The sequence below is a fragment of the Poecilia mexicana genome, unplaced genomic scaffold, assembly GCF_051168715.1.
Source record: "Poecilia mexicana isolate PSO_F unplaced genomic scaffold, ASM5116871v1 scaffold_11, whole genome shotgun sequence".
Classification (NCBI taxonomy): Eukaryota; Metazoa; Chordata; class Actinopteri; order Cyprinodontiformes; family Poeciliidae; genus Poecilia; species Poecilia mexicana.
In genome coordinates this window covers 1,348,565-1,371,465 of record NW_028263380.1, presented here as the reverse complement: position 1 = coordinate 1,371,465, position 22,901 = coordinate 1,348,565, and the positions used below count along the sequence as shown (strand labels likewise).

General features: G+C 38.7%; 1 protein-coding gene across 1 annotated transcript in view; it reads right to left on the bottom strand.

Moving 5' to 3' along the window:
- The window catches only part of thsd7aa (thrombospondin, type I, domain containing 7Aa), a 68,372-nt gene that overhangs the window by 18,638 nt on the left and 26,833 nt on the right, over positions 1-22,901 (bottom strand). The window contains exons 7-20 of the mRNA XM_088009930.1: positions 20,233-20,427; positions 16,347-16,587; positions 14,859-14,974; positions 13,840-13,972; positions 12,743-12,846; positions 10,191-10,385; positions 5,870-6,136; positions 5,525-5,703; positions 5,218-5,223; positions 4,887-5,020; positions 4,476-4,629; positions 3,551-3,692; positions 3,359-3,474; positions 3,152-3,269 (exon numbers count right to left, since the gene is read on the bottom strand). Coding sequence (XP_087866056.1) covers positions 3,152-3,269; positions 3,359-3,474; positions 3,551-3,692; positions 4,476-4,629; positions 4,887-5,020; positions 5,218-5,223; positions 5,525-5,703; positions 5,870-6,136; positions 10,191-10,385; positions 12,743-12,846; positions 13,840-13,972; positions 14,859-14,974; positions 16,347-16,587; positions 20,233-20,427 — 2,100 coding nt within the window. The remainder of the gene's footprint in view (positions 1-3,151; positions 3,270-3,358; positions 3,475-3,550; positions 3,693-4,475; positions 4,630-4,886; positions 5,021-5,217; positions 5,224-5,524; positions 5,704-5,869; positions 6,137-10,190; positions 10,386-12,742; positions 12,847-13,839; positions 13,973-14,858; positions 14,975-16,346; positions 16,588-20,232; positions 20,428-22,901) is intronic.

Genomic DNA, 22,901 nt, shown 5'->3' with positions numbered 1-22,901 from the left:
AATTACATTCAAGGACATTTTTATCCCTCTCCGGTATCACTATCATTTCTCACATCATAAAGCATTTCTGCTTTCCACACTTATTTTAAGAGGGGTTAGCCCAGAGAGTTATCTGGCCTATTAGGTGCTTGATGTGTGCAGTGGATCATATTATGTGGACAATTATAAAATGAGTAATGTGTATTAACAAAAGACAGAATTTTGTCAACACCTAACCACACAGCCTCTACAACACTTTATTTTTTATTAAAGTAACTACCTGTGCACCTTAAAGAAATGCTGACCAGAAGTTTCCATTCAATCATCACTGGCATTAACCACATTATAATTTTTAGCATTTTTTTCCTGGGCTGGTTGATGATCTAACAATGATGTAAGGAATTTTAAAACAAGAATTTGGTGAACAATTTTCTGATCAAATAATTACTTTCTTTTGGGATTTAGTACTTAACCTTAATTACTTAATTAGGGAAGGTCAAGTGTTTGATCATCTGTGACAGACTGGCGACCTGTCCAGTGTGACCCCGCCTCTCACCAGAAACTTGAGATAGGCACCAGCACCCCTCCTGACCCCACGACCCCACTAAGGGACAAGGGTTTTAGAAAACGGATGGATAGATGTTAGTGTTTGATCATTTTCTCTGAAAAAGCATCAGGTCTTGATCTGCTCAAAAATAAGGAGGGCACAGTGCAATCTTGTCTGAGAGGTTGGCTTAGGGCAGAGGTTCCCAAACTGTGGGGCACGCCCCCTAGGGAGAGGGGCGGGGGGGGGCGCCGTGCAACTGCAGGTGGGGCGCGGGAAGCCGTCTGGATGAAAAAAACAAAAACAAAACATGAACGCTGTATGCACTGGGTTTTTATCTTAGAATGGCCAACTCTCTGTTATTCCTCTGTCAATTTGATACAGTAGGGGCTTCTGCACTTCCCATATCTGTGTCCTCTGTCACTTTTATCAGCAGTTAAAACTGTTTAATCAGTTGTTAACATGTTGTAACCTGTTTTTCCGAGCCGCCTTTAAACGCAATATGAGCGCTATGACGCTCGCGCTGGGTTTACACCTGTGAAGGAAACCTGCTGCTGTACAGCGCTACGCAGGTGTTGTTAGAATCATGGCAGCAAACCAGCAAAATGCAAAGAACTTTTCACAGTTTTCTCCCCAAACTAACAGACTGATATGGTATTTTGTATTTTTATCTTTTTATTATCTTTTTATTATCTTTTATGTTCTTTGACAATCATTCATTCTGTGATAAAACTGCTCAGGGTATTGTTCTTTATAATTTGATTATTGTTCTTTATAATTTGATCTTTCTTTGTTTGATAAAACTTATTCTGCTCAATGTATTCATGCTGCATGCTCATGCAGAGCACGTGAACAGGGCGTGCTTGGCTCTGGTTGACTTGGGTTGGGCTCTGATTGGTCCGCTGGTTGACGCTCTCAGCCCATGATTGGCTCATGGTCAGAGAGCGGCTACCTCTGATTGGATGGCTCGCCTGCAAGGATGGAGATGGCCACTCCCCCTTTGCACGCAGACATCCCTTTGTTTAAGAGATAAAATATGAAAAAGCCCGCGGTTTTGGTCAGAGTCTGCTGTGGGTCGCGTTCGAACGCCCAGCTACGTTGATGCTGCTTTGTCTCTAGGCCAAAGGCTCTCCGGCCACGTTTCACGAGGTAAGCGCTGGTAACCTGAATGAATCGAGCATCACGTGTTTAGTCATAGAGTGTTTTGTACTGTATTCTGTGGGGAATAAATCGAGCATATTTGTTCTAGCAGTAACAGTGTTTGATGCATGTTATTTTGCTGTAATCTGTGGGGAAATAAATCGAGCACATTTAATTCTAGCAGAAACAGCGTTTGGTTTCGTTATTGCTGCCGATCTCCTTCGACCCTGATTTAAAATTTCATAAAACACAGACTGAGTTGAGTGAAGCTGTTGGATGAAGGTAAAGTAAGCTAAAAGATGAATAGCTAGCTAATATCAATACAGCACCTTAAGCTTGTTAACAAGTAGCTTGTAGGCTACTGGTGTTGTTGTCTATGTTCAGCTATGATTCCTCCCCCTGGAGCCAGGGCTGAGTATAACAGGAAGTCTCTAAGAATCCATCCCCCACCCCCTTCGCTCACACATATCATTCAGTCAGACAGCTATTTGTAAGCCATATGGGGGGCCCAGAAATAGTTTGGAAACCACTGGGGGGGAGAGGGAGGAGCAGGAGAAAAAGTTTGGGAACCACTGGCTTAGGGAGACCTTAGAATTGCAAGAACCAATAGGATCCATTTTTTTCCCAGTCAACCTTGGTGACAGGAAACTGTCGTGCTGGGGCTGTGCTCTATATATTCATCTACATATCAATTAAAAAAAATTATGTGTGTGTGTGTGTGTGTGTGTGTGTGTATATATATATATATATATATATATATATATATATATATATGTCAATAATATGTAATTATATTATAATATATATTATAATATATATTATGATCAACAGTTATGTCTCTGCCAATAAACCGGTCAATTAGATTGAGTTCCACCATTTCCACAGAAAAAGTGGATAAATAGCCAGAGTTATGCCAGAAACTTATGGGTCACACAAAAAGTATTGCTTCAAAGCAACTTTTTAAAACATGTTTAAGCAAATATCACTATGGATGGGATGCATGGAAATATATAAACTTGTTTAGATTATAGAAAATTCACAATGCATTTAAACTTGTACACCTGAGTTTTACTGTCCAAATGTAATAAATATAAAAATTGGTTTATATGTATTATAAAAGTCCCAAAATACCTAAGTATTTTGGGACATTCAAGCTGAATGAGCAAGCAGAGAGTCCGAGCAGAGACTATGTCTGAGCGCGAGGAGAAGTTTTGAGTACAGGAATTACAAGTTTTGAGAAGAAAGATATTAAGTCCTGCTTTCAAAATAAAAATGTAAGCAAAAATATTAAAAGTTTTGAGAATAAAAGACATGAAATCCTGTTTTCAGACTGAAAATATGTGCTCTTGGACCATAACAGAAACATTCCTCCAAGTAGACCAGCATACAGTCCTTGTTTCTTAGCTGTTCTATCACATAGAAAGTACTTCCACATGGTCAGCTGGGTTTTAAAATGCACATTTAAAAGTCAGGCTCAGACAGACATACCTGCCAAGCCACAGGTGTGTGTACACTCCGACCATGGTGACCATTCAGACAGCTGGCAGTTGACAGGACATTCCACCACACAGGAAGCATTCATCTGCCACTTCCGTTCTAGACCCAACTGCAATGAAATATTACTGGGTTTCATCAACACTTAAAAGTGATAAAAACAAATGGCCTGAAGATAAAGTTTGGCTGCTTATATCTCACCTCTTTACAAAAACTGAGGTCTACAGATTTTCCATCACTACGCACACAGTCAAGCATGCGGGTTTTGAGGCCATATCCACAAACCGCTCTGTCACTGAGCTGACAGGTGCTCCAGTCTGAGAGGACACATGGGATTAGTAAAATATTAGTGTAATCCTGATCAGAGCTGACCGGGCTGTTCATCCATCTCACCTGTGATGTTGTATGAGTAGTGAAAGCAGTTGCTGTTTATTTTACACGGTTCAGCTTCTTTAGTCGGAGGACATTTCTTCTCCTTTCCTGGCTTCCGGAGTGGGAAAGCAACCCTGACCCGTGTACTGTTCTCACTGCAGGGCTACAGGCAGAGGAAAGAATCCTGGATGATAAATACATGATGCACATCTGCACAGAACTTCCCATCTTCTGTCATGAAGGCAACTTTTCACTGAACCCCACTGAATGAGGAATTCACAGTTCTTTTATATTTTTTGTGGTCATTACTGATTACTTGATTTGGAAAGTAACTAAGTTACATTAAAAGTAACTTTTTTAGTTTATTTCAGCCACCTGTGAAAACATTGATCTTTGCCAATACTTAATTCCAAGTTATTTTATAACGGTAACATCAACAATGTGTCTCCACTTATAAGGTTGAACTGAAGGGGAGATTGTTTAATGGTTACAACAGTACAAATAACGTTAGTAATTTGTGTGTGTTTTTGTGTGCTCCACTATTGCCTGGAAAACTATAAATAGGATTTTACCCCCCTCCCTCCCAGCCTCCAGATTGTGCGTTATGACCCTGCGTTTGCTGTCACAGCGCAGCATACAGAGTTCCTCCTGTGGCTCCACAACTCAGATGTCCCACTGCACAGATTTGTGACACTTGTCAGTGTCTGACATCACTAACCAGGAACAAGCTGAAACACTATAGAGACATAGACCTACAGGTTATAGAAAAGATCCTCCACTTTACAAGGTTTTCCTTTTAGCTGACTTGCAAAAGAAAATTAACATACCTGTCTAATTACAAAAATGTAAAAAAATGAGAGCTTGATCAATTACTACTCTCTCTAACTGGCCATGCTTAACGTAAAGAATGAGAGAGCTGTGAGCGTAAATCTAAAGTCATTCCTACCAGAGGACATGCACTCCAGGCTCCCCAGTCTGATAGCACACAGTCCTCAGGACAGGGCAGGCGGCTGTTCCGGGCTCCCAGAGGCATCTCTTCTGGGTCACAGAGGTAATCCTCCACCTGCTCTGATGGGCCATCTATTGTGTTGAGCATACACCTGTTGACAGGAAGATCAAAACAACACACAATGAGTTACTACAAAATCAAAGCATCAGAAGCAGGGCTTACTGTTTTCTTCAATAAATCTACATGACTCTCAACAAAATTATAATGACTTTACTCTGCAAACACATTAATGCTAAATATATCGTAACAGGTTTGTCACTAATTTTAGTGACAAACCAATCTGATAAAGCAAAAACAAATTCTTAAAAACTTTGTCTTCTGTGTGTGACAAAACTTGGATCATCTCACCTGATCTTTCGGGTCTGCACACCTTCACCACAGTTACTCTTCACGTCCACACTGCTGACCTTCCATACACTCCAAGGTTCTGTCACCCAAACATACTGTCCACAGTCACTGACGCAGGGCACCACCTCATACACCTGAGACACACACACCACAGTTACCAGGCTGAAACTTTAATAAATTCTGAGTAGAAACAAGTGAACCAAGATATACTGCAAAAACGATCACATCATCCTTTTGGCATCAGCTAAATGTAAAATGAACTTTTCTGAAATAATGGCATAATGTCTTTCCAAAAAGTCAAAATGAATCAAAAAGTTTAAAATGTACTCACTTGAGCCTTTAGATGAAATCCATTTGGCACAGGAAAAAAGACAAAATGTGTTAATGAGATCATTGTTCTAAAGCAACTAAATTTGACATTTTAATGAAATATGACAACATGCATTGGTTTCATTTGTGGATATTGTATTATTTTGTATTTGTTGCTTTTTCCTGTCATCTCCTGTCATTATAGCTCAAAAGTAATTGTGCTTTTAAATTTTTGAATTACATATTTCACTATTGTTCACTGGCTAAAATCTCCTTATGAACTATTTCTTTACAAATAAATCAAGTATAAATAAAACCCCACAGTTCACCTGGTTCACATGGTCTAGTTTGGGACATGGTCTTCCACCATTGTATGGCTTTTCTCTGAGCCACTTAGAGCGAACTTTGACCCCACTGCCACATGACTTGCTACAGCGTGACCAGTTGGACCATTCACTTAATTTGCAGTCAGATGGACAGGGGATGATACAAGCCTCCTCGATATACCCTGCAATCAGTCACATAACATGTTAGGCAGCCTCTGTCCTCTGCAGAAAGCATATTATACTGCGTTCTGCAGAGAAATCATTTGATATACACCAAATGAGCTTTCTGTTTAATATCTGAAGCATACTTTGTTTTTGTTGTAGAAGTTTATCCATAAAAAAACCCACCATGACTGTTGCAGCGAGACGTTTCCACTATGCGATTGTCCTGGTCATAGCACACCATGGCTTGATAGCGGTATCCTTGGCCACACTCCTTCATGTCTCCCTGCACCCTCACACCAGGCTGACTCTCCATGCGACTGCCCTCAGGGAGAATACAGTCTGACCAGTTGCCCACAGGCTGGGCGTTGTATTTATTACATGGACAGTACTGGGTCTCACTTAGAGGATACATCTGGTTGTTTTTGCACTGATCACGCTTTTTGCTTTTTCCTGGAAATAATAAGAAAAACAGGAATGGCTAGGTTTAAAAAAAGCTGTGTTCTATTGATTACTTTGACAAAAAAAAAAAAAAAAAAACCTCAACTGAAACCAGATGTTGACATACCCTGAATAAAAAATTATTATGCAAAAACTTATTTTTTTCCTACTATCTGATATTAAATCAGACTAAACCTTTTCTGTTTTAATTCAAAACCACAATAATTTAGCTTTAATAAACAGAAAATAATGATACGCTGGAGTAGAGACCTAAGTGAACCTCCAAGCGCTTGAGGAGGTAGCGGTAGAGAACGGCTGGCTGAAATTAGCGTTCATAAATCAGATTAACATTGAGCTAAAAGCCGCTAACACCGTGGAGCTCCAATATTCAACTTTAAGCTAACTTCACTGTGGTATCAACGCATGCGCGATCTGATCTCCAAATTATGCCCCTCCTCTTCTGACTCACAAATACAAAAAATTGAGTCCCTCTCACACATACAAAACTGAGTCTCACATACAAAATTTTTTTATATTTTATTAGTTTATATGTGCAATCTTAGTCTTTTATGTATGTGTGTGAGAGAAAAAATGTAGTCGACCTTAAAAAATATGTAGTCGTTCAACCCCTACTTTTTAGTAGTGTGTGAGAGACAAAACATAGCTTTTGTCCTAAACGGCCCCTCATAAATTTCTCCTGACAGAACCAGTGAAACCAAATCAGGTTTTGCCCATTCCCATCTTGGTGAGGAGGTGAGGGTGACCCCATCACTGGGAGAGACACTTTCTTCTAGAGCAGCGGTTCTTAACCTTTTTTGAGGTACCGAACCCACCAGTTTCATATACGCATTCACTGAACCCTTCTGTAGTGATAAATAAAATATGATCCCCCCCCCCAAAATTCAAGACATAGGGGTGACCCAACTAGAGTCTAGTTGGGTCACCCCATGATCACTAAGTCTTCTTATAAGTCTATTTTGAGAACAGTTCTTCAAAATATAGTCAGTGTTTTCAGCACAGTTGAGCTGACTGTCCAGGAACAACCCAAGGTTTTAAAATTTGCCACAGTTTCTGAAACCACAATGAACAAAGAAACTGAAACCACTTTAAGGTCTTGTTTAGATCATTTAATTAGCTCTACATTCTTAAGAGAATGAAAATTTAATAATAAATAGTAAAGACTTTGCGGTATTCTGATTTAGTAATGTAATTATATTAGTTGTGTTACCACCCCGCGCCACTAGAGGCAGTACCAACCCCGAAAAGATGCGACTAAGGAGCAGATTTAGAAGTACACCGAAAGCTATAGAATTTGGTAAAAACAGTGAGCTTTGCTGAAGTAATTAAAGACACAAATTCAAAGCCATGCTGAGAGTGGAACTCCTTCAATCAGTGCTCCTCCGCAGCACGATTGGCTAAGCAATGTAACATGATCCTCTGCAGCAAGTGATGGCAAAACGGGGCGTCATCACGACTTTACACAGCGTGTCTTTACCTCCGTGGCAGAGGCTCCGCCGAACCCCTGAGACCGACTCATCGAACCCCTGGGGTTCGATGGAACCCAGGTTAAGAACCACTGTTCTAGAGGCTGTGATTGGTTATTCTTCTATTACTTTTTGTTTAATGGTGGTTGGAACATTACCATCACCAAATGATAAGAAGTGAGGGTCAAATGTAAAAAAAAAAGAAAAGAAAACACTTCATATGAAAGAAATGAAACTGTCTTTAAAGTAGAATATGGCCTTGTCAGTGGTGGAGAAAGTACTCAACATATGTACTTAAGTAAAAGTACAAATACACAGACAAAAATGTACTCAAGTAAAAGTAAAAGTACCACATTAACATTTGTACTTAAGTAAAAGTAAAAAAGTACTGGCTTTTAAAAACACTTAAGTATTAAAAGTAAAAGTACTTGCTGAATAATACCTAATCGATCGGTTCATTAAGTGAACCGATCGTATTTCATTTTAATACATCAGAAATGTGCCATTTTAATGAACAATACCACAGATAAAGCATGTTTTTATTATGTTTACTCTCTGTAGCATGGTTTAGACTTAGATATGTGATTCTATGCATCATAATTTCAGGGATGGAAACATCTGGTCTCCTGTCCTAGCATAGCATGAACTTCACTTTTTTTTGCCACTAGTGGCTTTTATTTTGAAAGAAAACCAACAGAAAGGTGGGGGAGGACATGGAACCAAGGAGCCACATAGCAGAGTTGTAGTTAAGACCACTGAACCCGAGACCGAGCCAAGACCAAGACCAGCACCCCATGCTACATGACAATAAAATTAAGTGTACCAATCAAAATTAGTTCTCAAATTGATCTGAAAGATCCACATTCCCATAAAACACCTAGATATTAAATACTTAGAGCTGAAATAAATTTAACCAGTGTCAATTCAAACTCTTCTTCATTCTGCTTTGTTCTCATCTCTGTGCTACAATCCGTGATGGTCTCCTGCCATCCCTAAAAAGATAACGCCCTGGGCGGTTGCCCATATTGCCCATGTCAGAAACCACAACAGTCTGCACCATTAAACATAGCATTTAACGGTAAACAACGCTCAACTATGAACACTGTCCAATGCGCAATAAGCAAGAAGTAACAAGCAGAGAGGGAGGTGACTGTTCTCATCCTCCCTCCTGTTGCAACGTCTGCCACCATGACAGGTGACGAAAACAAAGAGCAATGAGCATGCTCTGTGTTCTTACGTTGTTGTTTTATTTAAATAAATCTATATATTTTTTAATTAAATAAAATAATATCAGCTACTGCAGTGTACCAGAGAATCACATAAACAAAGAACGGCTCTCAGTGAGGCTTCAGTCCTTTAGGACTTAGTAAAGATCCGTCCAGAAGAATCGGATCGTTCGTGAATGTTATATCACTATACAGCAGACTTTGGTGACAGCGTTGTCCAATATGTGCGACATATCATTCAACATCTCCGCACAATAATTCAGCGCAGGAGTGACAACTTTTTTTCATCGCAGATGCAACATGTGTCTCTGTACAGCTAGCTTTGCTAACATTAGGTCCACATAGCTTACCTTTCTTTAATCTTTCCTTCCAAGTGACGCTAAAAGTTGGACGAAGTCCCCACAGGAAGCGAAGCGTTACTCATTTTACATGTTGCCATATCTTATGATTTATGCAGCGCTATTATATTACTGACGATTAGACAGACATCTTCTCCCGCTCAGAGAAAACCACTGCGCATGTCTGGAGCTCCGCGTGCGAGTAAAGGTGGAGGCGATGGGTGACAACAGACACTAAGTCATGTTATTGCTTGGATTTTACACCTTAAGTCCCTGAACTTCACATTTTAATGGACAAAAAGAGCAACGCGACTTGGATGTAACGAGTAACGCGACAGTTTCCTAGAAATGTAGTGAAGTAGAAAGTACATATACTTATTGTAAAATGTAGTGGAGTAAAAGTAGAAAGTATCCATTATTAAATCTACTTAAGTAAAGTACAGATACACAAAGTACAGTACAAGTACTTCGTTACTTCCCACCACTGGGCCTGGTCGATTTTACTTCTTGAGTCTTTCTGAAATATATCAATAGGTGTAGTTTTGACTCTGATTGGTTGATGCACATCAAAATAAGACAGGCAAATACACACGCACACACAAACATTGCCTACACCCTCAGTAATCAGTTGGTAGAATTTTAATGACCATAGGCTAGACTGGATTAAGAAACGTTTGTCATGATGACAAAGCTATGCTAAATTAAATCAACTTCCATCAACATCCAGAGCCTGCAGTTGGCACAGCTCAGTCCAGTTCTTTCTGTCAGTGTTTCAGTCCCATCCATGTCATCACTATTTAGGTTTTCTCAAACTTTTAAAAGCATGGTCTTCCTAATGTATAAACATTTAAATTAAAATAAATATTTTAGAAGCATTTGTACGAGTCTTTCTAATTAATCTGGTTTTTAGCAATTAAAAATCACTTTGATAAACCCAACTGATCATTTATTGTCAGACATTATTTAAAATGTATAACTGTTAGGTTTCAGCTGTATAATACAAATGTCTGGTACTGACCTACTAGTATCCTCTTGCGGGTTCTGACGCCCACACAGTCAGCTGTGCAGGTAGAAAACTTGGACCAGCTACTGAGCTGACAGTCATCTTGACATGGAAGATGGCACAGCTGGGTGAGAGGAGGCATGGGGCTGGCAAGCTTGAGACAAACCTCAACGTCTGCCTGCCCACCGTCCAGCTTTCGACAAGAAACGGCTGTGGGAACAAAATAAGGAGATTGAATGGATTATTTTAATCAATAATGTGTGTATTTTACAAAAATAAACATGAATGTAGTGAAAGGTAGAAAGCAAAGATAGAGTGCTAGTGGTTATCAGCACCGTAAAACCAAAACCAATTATCAAACATTTTACATTTTCATGTTTCAGTCTATTTGCAAGATAAATATGAACCATGTAAAGAATCTATTTAATTTAAACTAATAAAAGGTGAAATCAGTTTTTATTCTGATCTCATTAAATATCTTGGAACTGATGTAAGTATTTAAAGAAGTTTATTTAAAGAGTTAAAATATCTGACTTTTTATGTCAAGTTTGTTTTTGTAATGAATGGACTGTGTATAAAATCACAATTAAGCCTAATATGGTTAATTGTTGAGATTGATTAAACACTAAAGCAAACGTTTAATTATTAATTATTATTTTCCCCTTTAGGTTTAGTTGTGTGTTGGTAGCTGAGTTGGTTAAATAAAATGGTTTAACTGTAAAGTTGAATTTCTTTTGTTAATAAACTCTTGTACCTTTGAGAGATGTTGACTGTGTTCATTGCAGCTTTGATTTCAGATAACATCGGCGCTAAATTTATACCTTCATCTGTTTTAAAACCTCAGCCTTATCAGGCAGGAGCCTGAACTCTTTGACTATTTTCTCCATGGTAACAATGGTGTCTGGACTTGGTACTTTTGATCTAAATGACTAGTTTTATTGATAATTGCCTTAAGCAAATATTATAAGATTATATATATGTATATATATGGAGAGAGAGAGAGATAGAGAGAGAGTCAGCCAAACCTAACTCCTACTAAAGCACAAGACATTGTTTGATTATTTTATAAGTGAGGAGCCAAATCTCATGTCTGTAGAACAACTTTTCCTTTAGGTATAACATTTTTGCCCACAGTATGTTATAGTGAGAGTGGATGAAAAGCAAAGAGCTTTTACTGAAACTATTCTGGATCAAAGTATATTGTTACAAATAATGGTGCACAAAGATAAGAGCTTCTGCAGATGGAAGAGCAGGATACTCATCATTGACGCTGTATAATGGTCAATGTCTCCATGAAACATTAGTAGAAGTCTTAGACATTAATTCACTAAGGGTGTATTAGCTCTTTTTTTGTCTGTCTTTTGTGCATCGTATGTCTCATTTCCAACTCAAATTAAATGCCAGTGGAAAAAAAACATTCACAGCCTGTCATTGTGCCTGATTCAATCAATAAACTCATGCCTCTCATCAGGTATTTCTCCACAGGCGTTAGAAAGCAGCCATTATCAAACCACTGCAGAAAAAGAATAATCTGGACAAGTTGCAGTTGCAGGATTACAGGTCAGTCCCCAACCCTCCTTTTATCAGCAACATTACTGAAAAACTGTTTCAACAGTTGAATATATTTCTAGCAATGACCAACCGCTTTGATGTCTTTCAGTCTGGTTTCTGTGGTTACCACAGTGCTAAGATTGACCTAGTCAAAGTGTTCAATGACCACCAAATCTGCACTGTGGAAAAATCACAGTGGTGTAAGCATTCAACACTGTTGACCAGGACATATTACTGAAACAATAGAGCTGTGTTGGGCTCTCTGGTGCAGGTTTTGACTGATTTGAGTCTTAGAGTGTTTTGTGTGTGTGTGTGTGTGTGTGTGTGTGTGTGTGTGTGTGCGTGCGTGCGTGCGTGCGTGCGTGCGTGCGTTTGTTTGTAACACCTTGTGGGGACGATTTTCCTGACATATACTACGTTGTGGGGACCAATTGCTCCTTGTGGGGACCAGGCTCCAGTCCCCACAAGGGGAAACCCTGTTTTTGGGTCAGGGGTCAGAGTTAGGGTTAAGGTATGAATTGAGTTTTGGTTAGGGTTAGGGTTAGGTATGTGATGGTTAGGGTTAGGAAAAGGGTAAAGGTAAGGTTTAGACTGTAGAAATGAATGGAAGTCAATGGAAAGTCCCCACAAAGATAGCAACACAAACGTGTGTGTGTGTGTGTGTGTGTGTGTGTGTGTGTGTGTGTGTGTGTGTGTGTGTGCGTTTGTTTGTAACACCTTGTGGGGACGATTTTCCTGACATATACTACGTTGTGGGGACCAATTGCTCCTTGTGGGGACCGGAGCCTGGTCCCCACAAGGGGAAACCCTGTTTTTGGGTCAGGGGTCAGAGTTAGGGTTAAGGTATGAATTGAGTTTTGGTTAGGGTTAGGTATGTGATGGGTAGGGTTAGGAAAAGGGTAAAGGTAAGGTTTAGGCTGTAGAAATGAATGGAAGTCAATGGAAAGTCCCCACAAAGATAGCAACACAAACATGCGTGCGTGTGTGTGTGTGTGTGTTTGTGTGGCTGCACTTACCTCGGAACTGAATGCCTGGACCGCAGGTCTCCTGAGCTCCTGGAGTGTCCTGTCGGACAGACCATGGAACGAGCTGACATCTACGCCACTTGTGGGTTTTCCATCTGCCAAAGGCCATTAGTAGAAAAGAGATAACAGTAGAAGAAGAAATATATGTATTATTATTTAACCTGGCATCAAAAATCAGTGTACTGATTCCTTCTTTAGCAATATAAACTGGAAAAACTTGACACAAGTTGAGCAAGCTAAAATAAAATAAAATTCTAGCACAGAATAGCAAATGCAAAAAAAACAATAAAAGTCCTGGCAGGGTTCCTCTTTAATGCTTCTATAATATTTAATACTTAAGATTTGGATGAAGTTGGACTGGAACACTGAACCTGTAGAGCCACTCTGGTTCTGATTTAATCTGCACTGTCTGAGCTCACTGCACCACAGTGTCAAGCATTTTATTTAATACTTGTATGTAAGGTATATGACTAAAATTAGTAACAATTACACTAAAAATATGTGGTGAGAACAAATGGAAAGAGATTTTTATGTGACTGTAGCTTCATCTTATTGGCTCCCAGCAGAGTAAAAATCAACTGTCTTCTTTGTCTTTAGATTTACTATGATATGATTTAAACAATCAAAATGTTTTCTACATTTTAAAATGACATTTACAGTGAAAAATAAACAGTATTGTATTATAGAGTTAACCCCTTTTGGGCATAGCAGATTAAAGTTGTTCTGCAAAAACTCTGACTGGAAGAAAATATCAACTGTTGGTGAGTGAGTTAATCTGGGCACCACCACAATACTAAAGTAGGTGATTAAGTAAGTAGGTAAATCATGTCTCAGTATAAAATGGTGTTTACAATCGCAGTCCTTCAGATCTATAGTCCTGCAGGTTTTGGATCCAAAGCTACTCCAACACACTTGAATCAAATGATTGAGTTACAGCTTCAGTAAACCATCTAAGGCCTGGAAACAAGAACATTCATTGAACTCAGGTGTGATAGAGCAGGGTTGCAGCAGATCTTAAAGGCTAAATTGGAGACCACTAGATAATCACAATCATGACATAAGTAATGTTGGTAAGTCAGAGAATGTACCTGTAGCCATGACAGACAGATGGTGCTTCACACTCTCTTTCCTGACTCAGAATCTCAGGACAGTCCTGTCCTCCATTAGCTGGTAACTGAATGATCATCCGCTTCCTGTACTGCTTACTCTTAGTCTTTCCACCTGAAGAGAACCACTTTATGTAAACAACATACGTTCTAGCATTTTAGCTTAAGTCTTTAATAAGGGTGAAAAATGCAAAAGCTTACCATTAGCATAAAAAAATTACATAAACATAAGTAAAGCAGATTGTCTACAGTCCACATTCTTCAATAGCCTCTCTGAGTTCATGTTTGCTTTTTTTTTTATAAATTATTTGATTTCACAGTGGAAATGAATGTACAGTGTGAATCAGGATATACAAAAATATGCAGTTCTTTTTGTAAAGGAACTGAACTGGGCTGCACTTTTAACTGACTGAGTAGTTCAGACACAATTATTTAACCATCATACCTGCCCTGGGACACCATGATTCCACAGTTCTACAGACACTTTTGGACTGTGCATCGTTTTGCCTACAGGTAAAGATGCCGATGGTTGATTCAGTAACTACAAGGTGCCACCTACCTTTTGTCATGGTGTAGGAAATGGAGGCCTTTCTGTTATCTTACATGTTTACTCTATCACATTACAGCAGAGCTGTTTTTAGAAGCCTGATGGACTGAAGGGCAGCACAGCTCTTATAAACTGATTGTGGGTTAAGTGGATGGGGAGTGAGGAATGTGTAGCATTATGCTACTGTGAAACACATGTTAAGATTAGACAAAAGACAAGGTTCAGTACAAGGAGGAATGTTATATTAAAAGAATGTGTTGATAAAGGGACAAGTGTTTGTTTTGCTATGATGCCTATTTGCTGGTCTACTAATAATTTACATCAACTAGAGCATGAGTTGCAGCAGTTGTTTATTAGAGTATGCTTCATTACACCTGATCAAACTCCTGCAGCATGAGCCTAAATGTGGCTCATGCTGCATCTTGTAAAGAACTTTAATGTGTGCTATAGTTACCTGTTTGACACACCAGGGGGCAAAGGCTCCAGTCACTGTATGGGGTGACAGTACAGTCTCTTTTGCAGGGAAGCAGGCACGGCCTTACAGTGTCTGGACGGAGACTCTCTGGACACCTGGAAGAGTAGAATTGCTGTGCTTAGTTCAGACACACCAAGAGCCTGTAAAAATTGGACAAATCCAACATTTACTGAATTATATAAAGCGTCACAATAAGTATCAATTAATAAAAAAAATAAAAAACTTCTGCAAGCCAAATAGAAAACATTGATAAAACCACTGTCACATGCATAAATATGTTCTACTGTCTGATGTTTGCAGGTAGCAGTGCCCCTCATGTTGGCAGCAGTTAGGGCTCTCAGTAAAAGCAGCTCTTCATCTTTCTATTAATGTGTAAGTTTGTCCCAAGGCAGCAGACTCAGTAAGCAGTGTGTCCTGTTCGATTTAGGAGTCAGCACAAGCATAAAAAGCCAGATGAGTTTCCATACACAGCATGGAGGCTGGGAGGGCTCACCTGAATAATGTGGCTCAGCTGCCAGAATAATGTTACTGTTGTGTTGAATAAATAAACAGATAATTCATGTTCCCAGCAGTTGCCTCCAGGAAGGGAAAGAGAGGCAGATTCTTAAAACAGTTGGCGACAAGCTCAGCAGCTCATCTGTCTATCAGCAAACAGCTACCAGATACACTAACCTTTAGACTACACAGCAAAATGAGAAATATGCAAAATATGGCAGCAAATCAAAGCTGTTCTTTCATTTAAATCGAATTATAACTCGCATTATAAAAACATTTATTAGGCCCGAGCAGCTAAGCGCTGCGAAGGCCTATTGTAATTTATGAATATTTTTGTTTCATGTGCAAATAAAAGCTGAACATAAATCAAACCAGACATTAGAACTTTCAACTAACACCAGTTAGCCACAATGTTAAAGAATTCACACCCTTGGAAAACGATGAAAAATCTTGATATGCTTGATATGCATCTGCTTCTCTTTCTCTTTATTAGACTTTAAATATTACATTGTCAATTCTTAACCAAATAAAACACATGCTGTTTGTCTGCTATGAAAATTGTTGAAACACTTGCATCTAAAAAGCTTTAGATGTATTTTTCCTTTTAGTCACACTTCATTGTTTCACATTGTACACAACATTCTTTTAACAATAATAAACATTTGAAAATTACTTTTTGCATGGCTCAGCTTATCTTTGTCTTATATTAAAGTGTATTTGATGATCTGAAGCATTTAAGTTTGACAAAAAATAAATCTCTAACAGAGCAAATATGTCTCTTTTTACTGAAAGCTACTTATTTTGTCCATCCATCCATTATCTTACACACTTATTGCTGAGGTCATGAGGGGTGCTGATGCCTATCTCCAGTGGTCAAAGGTCAAGAGGCGGGTCACCTTGAACAGGTTGCCAGTCCATCACAGACTTATTTTGTCACCTGCTGTATTTCTTATGAATGATGAGAAATCTTACTTTTTAGGAGGAACTTGGCCCACATTGACTCGGACACAAATGACTTTGCGGGTTTGCATTCCCACTGAGCATGAGATGTCATCGCCACGCGTTCTCCCCAAAGACGTGTTAGTGTTTGGACCTGAAGAGTCCTCGATGCACTGCCCCCAGGAACCCGTTTGCCAATGATACACAGTGCATGGATGCTCATTGCAGTTCCTCATCTCTTGCAGTGCACTGACATTGGGACACTGGAGTCCTCCTGAAGTACAACAAAAACAAAGAGCAAGTAGATTTGGTTAACTACTTACAAAAAATACCTGGTTTCATTCTTTTTGGCAGCATGTATACATCTGAATGTGAAGGGATGAAGAAGACAAAACCGAAGGAGACTTTAAAGCTTACTTGTATTGATTTTACTCTAATTTGACATTGCACAGAAATAAGTGTAAAGAACTATAGATAGATACATTTAGCATGCACCCCTTCCGTGATCTTGGTCTGCTTTTATTAATATTAATTCATTTGTCATCTTAAGCTTTTTGGATTTCACAGGTAGAGAAAGAAAATTGTCTTTGATGCCAAATTATGGTCATAACCTAAGACATTGTTTTGAAAGTTTGTTCGAAAAATCTTACAACATATTTCAACATAAGTATCTTTGTTTTTTTAAGTGTTAATTTTACAGACAATGGCTATGTTAACCCTCCAGGTTTGAATGACTGCTTATTATGAAAGTAATTCATTCTGGATGTTTATTCCACAGTTTACATTAAATGTTTCTTCTTCAAACCTCCTCCTGTGCAAAATTATGTCAAATTTCAAATGATTTGAAACTCTGGTGAAAATAAGATGACAATTCAGACTTTGCTCACTTTGAATATCAAAAGTGTAAAATGGTTCATTCATTTTTAAAATTCATTTCATTCTTTGTGTTAAATTGGTTTCTGTAGTTATTTTTTGAGCACACTTCAGTTTATTTTGATTCATTCTTTTAGATGAAGTTAGTCATTTTCACCTTGGTTTGCAGTTTCTTTGAGTCTAGTTCAGTTCTCTCTGGTAATAAATCTCCTTCTCTCAGTCTCTCTGTTTGCTCTCTTCCAAAGATGTTCAGCATTTTCCCTGCTTGTGATCATTTGACTTTAAGGTCATTATGACACAATCAAGTAACTATGTTGCTTCCAACTGTCATAAAAATTCTGTATATATCATACATGACTTAGAAATTTGAAGCCTTGAAGTTGACCTTTGTTTCTTTAAGAAGCTCCTTCCCTTTCTGACCTGCTACCTTCAGCATATTACCACAACAATGCTCTTCCATTATCCTGTTTACAACCATTCTGTGGAGCTTTGGAATAAGAAATAGTTGACACTCAGTGTAGCTTTAGAGACGTTATATCACAGACCCCATAAACCCAGAGAATTAGTAGATGTGGAGATTTCATTGGTGATCAGCTGCGTTCACCTGTTAGTTCTGGATTTGAAGTGCATGAAAAGGACTGGAAGGATAATATTTCTACAAGAAAAGGGAATCTATTGTGGCAGCAGACAGCAAAAAAATACTCTATACTCTATAGCTAAAACATCAACAAAAATCACATCTGGTGCCTAAAAACATCAAATATAAATATACCAAATACTGGCTGGACCAGCGACAGTAGCGAAGGACCTTGAACAAAAGAAAAGAAATCTGTGTATATTCAAAGCACACCATATATTTTTTTCTACAGCCATAAGGTAAGTTCTAGGAAAAGTAAATTCTTACCCTGCATCACAGAAACCCATGCCACAACTTTAGCAGTCACTATATAATGAGACACAAGAAACAATTTATGCACAGAGACACAGTTATATGCATAAAGTGGACTATCAGCTCTCTATATGATCTGCATGTAGTGGTATAGAAATATACATAATTCTACACAAATAGTTTCCAGGTGAGAAGTTCTGGTTGTTAAAGTGGGCGTGGTATACAAGGACCGGCTGCGTTCAGTCAGACATGTCTTCTTTGTGCTCCTACTGTGTGGCTCGTGTCCTGTGGGTTCTGGCAGTGAAAGGCAACAAATCGCCTGATTTACTGCTCTGATTTCCTGGTAGTAGGTGTTCTCTCTCCCTGCACTCTAGCTGATCTTTGTCAGAACATCTAAATTGAAGTGTGATCGTAGGTAAACCGCCACTGTGCTGCTCTCTTCCTCGTCCTACAAGTGTGTGTACGTGTTTGTGTTGAACGGCAGGTAAGAAATTAACACTCATTGTAAGCTCCAGTTTGTTGCAATTTTATTTCAAATGGTGACTAATTAACTTTCATAGGTCTCCCCCATAGTTGGACCATTGCTGCTCTGTCTGCTTTCGTCTCCTTGATTTCTGTAGTGTCTGTAGAGACTTTCATAGGTCTCCCCCATAGTTGGACCATTGCTGCTCTGTCTGCTTTCGTCTCCTTGATTTCTGTAGTGTCATTTGTTTTTTTTAAAGGCGGACTGCGGTGGCGTTCAGCCGCCTCCATTAAGCGGTGTGTGGCATCGGCTTGCCCATTTCGCCTCCTGCTGTGGCGTGGCAAGAGGGCAACACCTGGTTCCGATGTTTTTAATTTGTATTTTCTATTGTTAATACGTTTCTATTTCTTTACTTATTTTATTTACAGCCCTTTTTGTTCTTAGTTGTTTATTTAGCCAAACTGATATTGTTTTTTTTTTTATTAGGTTTAAGGTTGTTATACTGGTTAACTGTTTTCTTTGTTTTGTTTTGTTTTGCAGTTGCTGAGGTCCGGTGGCGGTGTTGGTGTGACTTGAGTTTGGGTTGTCTTGCTGCGTCTGGTGTTTAAAAGAGTTTATTTTTTTTGTTTGTTTGCTGTGTCTTGTGGATGCCGTCCCCATAATGCCCCCTCTTGCCGATAACCTCAGCTACTGCAGCTCCTTTGTTTTCCTTTGCTTTTCTTTTGGTTTCCTTTGTGTTTTATTCATAAAGAACTGGTTTTAAAATGAACATTTTCAAAAGAATTTAATGGTTTTTGTAAATCTGAAACTGTTTCAGATGTCTCAATCATCGCATAACTGAACCTGTGTGCCTTAAACAAAAGGTAATATTCCCTGGGTGAAATTCCCAGGGTGACGTTGTTGAGCAACTTATTAAAACTAAAATTCCACAAAATCTGAGTTTCATCTAGTGTCGCCACATAACAAAATGCCTAAAGAAATCCAAAAAATGTTGACCATTCCAGAAATTAGAATAGACAAATGAAAAAAGAATACAATTAATGCTTATTTTGATTATTTATGGGCTGTTGATTTTGGTGCACTATTAGGCCAAAAGAAATTTGGACTTTGTTGATGTACTATGAAACAGCTTGTGGTTTTAAACCAACCAACTGTGTAAGCAGATACACATTATTATTATTATTTTGGCATCGGTCTCTGTGACACCAAAATACACAGATGCTATCAGGTTAAGTTCCAGTGATCCTCTTTAAGTTTCCGTGTTCACTGTTCTTACTGCAGGAAGTTTGTTGTTTGTACTCACTTCTGCTGAATAGTAACAGTAACTTGAGTTGAGTAGATCCAAAAGTGAACAATTTGATATTCTAACTCATTTACTCTTAAGTACTCTTAAGTGCCTGTCATTTATTTTGAGTATTTTTGTTTTGAACAGTATTTTTATTTTGCTTAGTCCAACATAATTAATGGTTTAAGCTGCAACATACTAAATAAAATGGATATTACATATTTGAGCTACCTTTCCATCATTATGTTGGGTTCTTTAAACTCTTATCGTGTAATTAAACTAAAATAGTTTGCGTTTCAAAACTTCAATTTGTACAATCGGTTTCCCCAAATCATTTCAGTAACTTATTGGGTTTTACAGTGATGGAGGCCTGTCTTAATTCTGCTATGGAGGTCTGAGGAATTCCCACCTTCTCCTGCGTTATGAGCAAGTATAGAACGCACTCGGGTCTGCTTCCCCTCTGTGTTTTTTCCAGAGCAGGTATGGGAGCAAAATGACCAGGGAGTCCAAGGGCTTAGAGCGCAGTCCTTGGAGCAAGGCACCTCACAGATGGTAGGCATTGGAAGGATGGCATCCCGGCAAAGCTGTTTCTCCACGTTTTCACCTGGATGAGAAGACACAAGCATGTTTTAGATATTACAAAGAGAATTCTCCACTTCAGATATTCTCCCATCATTCTCCACTAATGATGGGAAATTAGTGGAGATTGTAAGCCTCCGGACGTATGCTGGATGGCTGATAGTATCCCATCAGTTTAATCTTTTCAGTTTGGAACAAATAAAAAAAGTGCTAATGGACTGTTATTGTAACATGGAGAGTTCTAAGCAAAAGCTACAAAGTTTTTTTGTTTGTTTTTTTATGTTGTACTACAAAAAATGGAGAGGAAATTGTTGTTCTTGGCTGCTTGCTCAAGAATAAGAGTTTTGATTTGATTGAAGAACTCATTCAACGTGAAAAAGATTTGATGTCTTACATACCATCAAACGGTAGTTACATGCAGTGTCAGCTAGGATTGGTAGATATCTTAGAAATGACACACAAGAAATGGCAGACTATCCCAGTCAGATGTAATTTTCTATTTCCATAGTTAAAGGAGGTACTTTTTTGGTTATTGTACATCTGATAAGATATTGCATTCATCTGAATAAGATTATGCTCTTTCAAATTTGAGTTTTGGTTTCTCATTCCATGACACAAATCACATGATTCTTCACATGATTTCCAGTTTTAAAGTAGTTTTTATCTAACCCAAAGTCTACTATTGCATGTCATATTGGAGTAGTCAGGGGATGAATCTTGAAAGTTTCAGATGCTGGGCAAGCCGATCGCCTGTTGTCTCTGGATGTCTGCCGGGATTGTAAGCCCTCTGAGCTGATGGAGAACATGGTGGTGTTGCTTGGCTTGGGTGAGGTTTCTTTCCTTTTTACACATCTGTTCCTGCAGCAGCTTCCTCCATATGTTCTCACGGCGCTGACCACTTTGATCTGGACAAATAAGGTGTGCTGCTGGGGAGGCGGCACAGAGTTTATTGGCTTCCAGACACTGTATGCACTTTTACTGGGTTTCACTCAAGGGGGACTCGGAGGCTGCGGTGACAGAGTGGCAGAAAAAGTACAGCTTTTTCTGCTATCATTTCAGAATTGGAATGAACAAAAAGTGCTGCATTGTGTTGTGTTCATTCCAGCAACAGAGCACCATCCTGTGCATTCTACGAGAATTCTACTAGAATGCACAATATGGTGCATTCTAGCAGCTAGGATAAGATTCTTTTTAACATGGACAAGGTTTCTGGACAACTTTTTCTAGTGGACTAAGGTACACAGAGGAGCATTATGCGTGTTTCTGGCAGCTTAACATATGCACCCCTTTACGATGCACTTAGAGGCAAAAAAGGTGACCAGTGAACTCTCAAAGGGCACAAGTGATTGATGATTCCAAGAAGATCCCGGCTAATGCAGCACTTTTGGCTTACCGATTTCCAGCAGCTCCAGTGGCCCTTATGACAGTTGACTCTGGTTATGTGTTTGAGGCAGTGTGTGAACAGTGGGTGGATGGTGCCTGCTAAACATACTTTTATCACATTTTCATCACTCAGTATCTCAACGTTTCCTGCTATAAAAAGCAAGGGCCTTATATAGCAGGAAACTGTGTGCTCAGAGGTTCCTGTGTGTTGGTAGCTGAGATTACTATTTCACACTATAATGTAGGCTTTTATTTTGAAGGCCAGGGGAGCAGAAATGTTGTGAGATAAAGGGAAGATAAGATTGTACTGTTCGTATTTTTCTGTTTGTAAGTCTTGTTGATTAAAAGTGAGACTCCAGATATTGTTGTCTCTTCATAGCTGTCTTACAAAATGTGGTCAAATCTATGATAGATGTTCTTGCAAACTTGTTAGAGGCCAGATTTAAATATAGATTTAAATATTTAAACCTTGCTAGACATCAGATGACCCAATTATTAAATATGTATTTTAGTTGTTACCTAATTCTATTTAACATGCATTTCTTTTTTGTTTATTATTATTATTATTAGTTAATATCATCAAATTAACATTTAAAACAGCAAAAGCTTCCATTAAAACTTTTTTACTATGGGGTTTGAAAAAACATATAATTAGATTTAGGAAATAACCTTTATTACCATCCATATATAAAAGATGATATGGCCATGAAAGTATGTCTGCCAGTTTATTCTGTAATATTTTATGGATCACATCTATTAATAGGAGACTAGCTGCTGAGTTGCTGATATGTTCTGTATTGATCTACATTGAAAAGTTGTCTTAACTCATCCATTCTCTGAAATGCCTTATCATTGAAAATCTCATTGTGAGTAGCTGGAAGATCCACAACCACTGAATCCAATGACATGACAAAGACCCCAGGGAAAACTCAGCCTATTTCCATCAGAAGGAGACAAGGAATCAATACCAGGCCAGTTAACAGCAGCTATGTAAGATGATGTCTGTGGGAGAAAGGAAGAGCTGACAATCAAAGATGCATATAACTTTGACAGGGTTAATCAAAGACTTTCAATTTATTTAATAGGAGACATTGAAGTGTCTGTGTGACATTGGTG